This window comes from Dendrobium catenatum, unplaced genomic scaffold, assembly GCF_001605985.2.
Source record: "Dendrobium catenatum unplaced genomic scaffold, ASM160598v2 fragScaff_scaffold_1482, whole genome shotgun sequence".
In the NCBI taxonomy this organism is placed as follows: Eukaryota; Viridiplantae; Streptophyta; class Magnoliopsida; order Asparagales; family Orchidaceae; genus Dendrobium; species Dendrobium catenatum.
The window spans coordinates 1,382,496-1,387,085 of record NW_021319944.1 but is presented as its reverse complement, the minus strand read 5'-3'; the positions used below and the strand labels follow the sequence as shown (position 1 = coordinate 1,387,085).

Genomic DNA, 4,590 nt, shown 5'->3' with positions numbered 1-4,590 from the left:
AACCAATGCATAGTCCTTAGGAAAAATTTTTGTGCAGAATGCCATCTGAAGAACAATCAGAATGCATCACGTTACTCTTTTACTGCACCAGGGCTCGATACTGTTCGGTACCGCAACTCGATACCGCTCAATACTGCAGCAATCGAACATAAAGCTGCATCCGACGTCCGCACAAAATAATCTCCTTTCCAAGCCATCCATTGCTTGCTGAAAATAAGCAGAAAGCTGAAAAGATCCATCCAAATTGTTTGGCTAAAAGAACAGTCACCGGTCCAAGTAAAACTATCAAGGCTTTTTTATAAATAAAAATATCCGAAGCAACATTACACAAAATTTGCAACGTTTTTTTTGATACACGGATCCAATGCTCAACTTCTGTGTTAAGTTACCGGCATAATTCAAAATAAATAAATACATAAATAGGCCTCTCAAAAAAAAAAAAAAAAAAAAAAAACTCTGTTACCAATACTTTCTGGATGCTCCCTGTTTTTCCATCCAAGGGCTGCTGCTTCTATCTTGCAAGAAAATGCTTGCTCCCAGAACTTAATCGGCTTTCTTTTCGTGTGAAATATCTCCTTTCCCAGATGCCAAGTATCAGTAAAAGAGTTTTGTCCTATAAAACTTGCTTATTACCTCTAGCTAGATCTTCTCCTGTGCTTATTGAACCTTGAAGAAGCAAGTGATTTTGAAGCTACAGACAATTTGTCTAACTTAGGTTTCTCATCACTTGCAACATTCAGGGACTGCCTCTGCTTTTTTATTCTAGTATCAACTCCATTGATATTTTGCTTTTCTGGGTATTTCCTCTTATGATTGGTACTTACATTTCTCGTCCATGCCTTATTTTGACTGTGTGAATTTGAACGACCGGCACTGTTTGATCGACTTCTGAAACCTTTAGACATCATTTTACTGGAATTCTTACTGTTGGAGAAGCCATTTTGCGGTTTATGCCATGTTTTCTTGCGTGAACTACTTGAATTATCCTTTGAAGGTTTCTCGGGTGGATTTGGAACATTATCACGTAGCCTTTTCTTCCCTCTGCAAGTTTAAGACAATCATAATATGATAACTGGATTAAGGAAATAGATTTTCAAGCGAGAAATAGTTAGATTTGAGTAGTTTTCAACCCCTTTGTTTTCAAGTCAACCGATCTTTCTGTGGAGTCGGCGGTGTTAGCTTCTTTATCAAGTTTCCGGTTCGCTCGTCCCTGTAAATACAAAGATGATCCATTACATGGTCAGGGGTAAACCCTAAAAGAAACTATGGAACTATGGTATCCATGAATTTGGAGTCTAGCTTGACAATTGACAATAGAAAAATCATATGGAACATAGAAAAAAAAATGCAAAACAGAGGCTGTTTTTCTATGTGCAAAATTACACAATATCATAAGGGGAAACCTACTCGTTTCACCTATAGCAAAGAAACATTTCAACGTCTTTTTGCTTGGTACCTATGCCAAAATTTACTTCAAAACTTTGATGGATAGGCTTGAGGAAAGAGAAGATGGTCTCTAATAATGCTCCGAATAAAGCCCATATTTAAAAGAGTATGCCCCAGGTCAAAGGAACCTAAAGCAACCATTATAGAAGTAACCCTCAATGGCCGTTGGAAAACATGCCTCCACTCTAAACTGAACTCAGAAGGACAGCTCTTCTGTATGAACAAGCTCACTACGTCCCTAACCCAGGGCAGTGCAAATATTCATATCAACCACATTCTTAGAAAACTTAGCCCACATCGTCACAATTTCCGAGTGATGTAAGCCCATCCTCTGATAGTGCTGTTTTTTGAGTATATCCATAACGTAAAATGTAAAATAAACAAAATTTTGTCAATTGTTCAAAATCACTTCAGCTAAATTGATGCGGGCAAGAATCCGGGGGATGGGGGACCCGAGAACCTCCGCCCACAAAAATAGGGTAAACCGGCCTTGACTAGATAAAAGAAAAGGACTCCTACGTAATTAAATGAACAAACTCTTACATTTAAATAAAAGAATTAGAAATCAAAAAGACTTAACAAACAACGACTTAAAAACTTTGAACTCTTCTTAAACTTGACTCTAATAAAGGACACCCTAAACTTGCTTTACTTAAAGAAGAAGGATACATATGAGGTGGTCACTTGCGGAGAGACAAAAGAGATTAGAAGCCGAGAAGAAGGGTGGAAAGAGCTCGCAAGATTTCCAAAGAGGTGGAAGAAGAAGGTGGACAAAGCTCGCAAGCTTCTCCAAGAAAAACCCAAGGATTTTTTTTTTCAAAAATTCATATATCACTCTTTTTAAAATATTACATAACCCCTCATATTTGTAGGTGTGAAAGGGGGAATACAAACAGCCACACAAATTGAATTCCGATAGGAATCCAAACATCACAAGCCACGGAAAAGCCCCCTGCTTTGCACGGGAAAACAGCCCGGCCAGGGAACCGAATAAGCAGCCACAGGAACCAAAGAGGCCCGCACAGAACCGAGGTGCCAACAGACACGGAAAGGCCCCGAGCTCAGAAAACCAGCAGCCCACCGTGGGAACCAAGGAGCCAAGGCATACAAGCAGCCAACCCGTGGAAGCCAAGGAGCCAAGGCAAGAGAAAACAAACAACCGCTTTTGGAATCCCAAGGGACAACTTAAATTTAAAACATAAAAAACTGGTGATGCTGGATGGCATGTTACGATAAGCTCAAGGGAGCAATAAATATGGTACAAGTAATAATAAACTTTCAATCTTCCATACAAGCTTTACCAGTCTGATTAATCGCTTTAAAGATAGTCTTTCACATTACCTTTGTAATGGACTTAACAAAGCCTTTATACTTGTCAGGTGTTTGGTTTTCAACAACTTCCGAACTGCACTTTCTGATCAAGATCTCAAGGATGATACTGACCTGATATGCTAGGCATTTCCTAAAATGAGCATATGGGAGCTAGGAAAAATGGACAAAAGAAAAGTCAATAGGAATACAAGAGATTACAGTAAGTACCTTTGATCTAAAATGATATTTTGAGACTAACGACCAAGGCAACACTCCTTGGAGAATTTCAGGTAAGAGCTTCCTCAAGTCATTGCGAGTTAAGGAGGACACTAGAACTTTAATGAAACCAAGAGTTGCCTGCTCAATGTTGACAACACACATAAGAACATGCGAAATTAATAGAATAAAAAACAGTAAATAATAAGATAACTCACTTTTATAACTTCGTTTGCTTTGTTTTGAAGCAAAAGTAAAACTGAAGGTATCAGGTTGGGCACAGAGAGGCAAAAGGCAGCATCTTGGTATATCAGCAGCGAAAGTGCAGAAACTGCTCCACTCATGATGTGAGGAGAGGAACTCGAGAGATAACCCATCACCTGTTAAATGGAACCAAAAAATCATTCCCAAACAAGAGGAAAGTAAATTCAGGTGCGTATCCATTCAATTTTCTGATGAAAATGGTCAGCAGCAACATTGTATGACCTCTAAAGCTCGCAGAACCAAGTTTCAATGTGTAATGTTTTTGAGTTATTATTGTTGACTCCATGAGCCTATAATAATATTAATTTGATTTTGATGATAACAAATACATGTATGAAAATTGCTTATGTTTTTATAAGTTTTTTCAGGAAGATTAGGTCAAATTAGATACAATTTATCATTCAAAACTTTATAAACAATGAAGAAATGCTTGAAGTTTATGGAAACCTTAGAACAAGTTCAAACACATCAAGAATGTTGCATTAGATCAAGAAACAAGTTTTAAGGTTAAATTATTTCATTTGAGTTTTTGAGGTTATTAGATTGTAAATTTGCATTTTGATTGCTTGCTCACAACCACCAAAATTATGTTTTAAGCCCCTAAAATTTTTTTTATATCTTAAAATATATTTAAAGTTTCTTAGTGCAAGTTAAAAAAAAAAAAGGATATACGTTTGTCAAAATTTTGCTAATGCATCTTCTAAATAATTACTTTAGCTTAAAATAGTCAAATAAATATACATATTCTTAAATATTCAAAATTACAAATATAAATATTACCATCGCATCCGGGATGCCATTTCCATTCAAATCATAAATGGTTTTGTCAAATACATCCCTATTATGCAATTTCATCATTTCCTATTATTTTTCAAACTATTATTTTAACAAAATATTAAATTTACTATTTATCCATACAATTTCAGCTTTTCAAAAAACAAAAAATGATCTAAAATAGTCCCTCATATTATAATTATGATATAAAATTGATCACAATCTAATCCCTCGAGCAAACAAAATTGATCCTGATTTAGTCCTAAAAGAATATTTTTGGATCAATTTTATATAGTTGAGGAACTAAATTGGAGCAATATGATATTCTAGAACTAAATTAGCTAATTATGAATAACCAGGGATTATTTTGAAGTTTATCCCTTTCAAAAACTAACATTTACGCTCCAGTGCACATGCTCTTTCTGTGCAATGTCGTGCACATCTTCCCACTCACAAGCGATTGTGCACAACTACTTCCACCAAACAAGTGCTATGCAAACTCCATCTATGATGTCATGTTGCCCTTACATGTCTGCATGCATTGCACGAATCGCGTACTAGTCTCCACGCGCAACATTT

At 36.3% G+C, this 4,590-nt stretch overlaps 1 protein-coding gene across 1 annotated transcript; it reads right to left on the bottom strand.

Moving 5' to 3' along the window:
* Window positions 1-271: 271 nt before the first annotated feature.
* LOC110111950 (RRP12-like protein) lies at window positions 272-3,380 on the bottom strand. Its single transcript, XM_020844019.2, has 5 exons — window positions 3,192-3,380; window positions 2,986-3,114; window positions 2,788-2,889; window positions 1,131-1,210; window positions 272-1,041 (listed from the first exon to the last, which is right to left on the bottom strand). The coding sequence occupies exons 1-5, from the start codon at window positions 3,348-3,350 to the stop codon at window positions 636-638; spliced, it is 876 nt and encodes a 291-aa protein (XP_020699678.1). The 5' UTR covers window positions 3,351-3,380; the 3' UTR covers window positions 272-635.
* Between the last annotated feature and the right edge of the window lie 1,210 nt (window positions 3,381-4,590).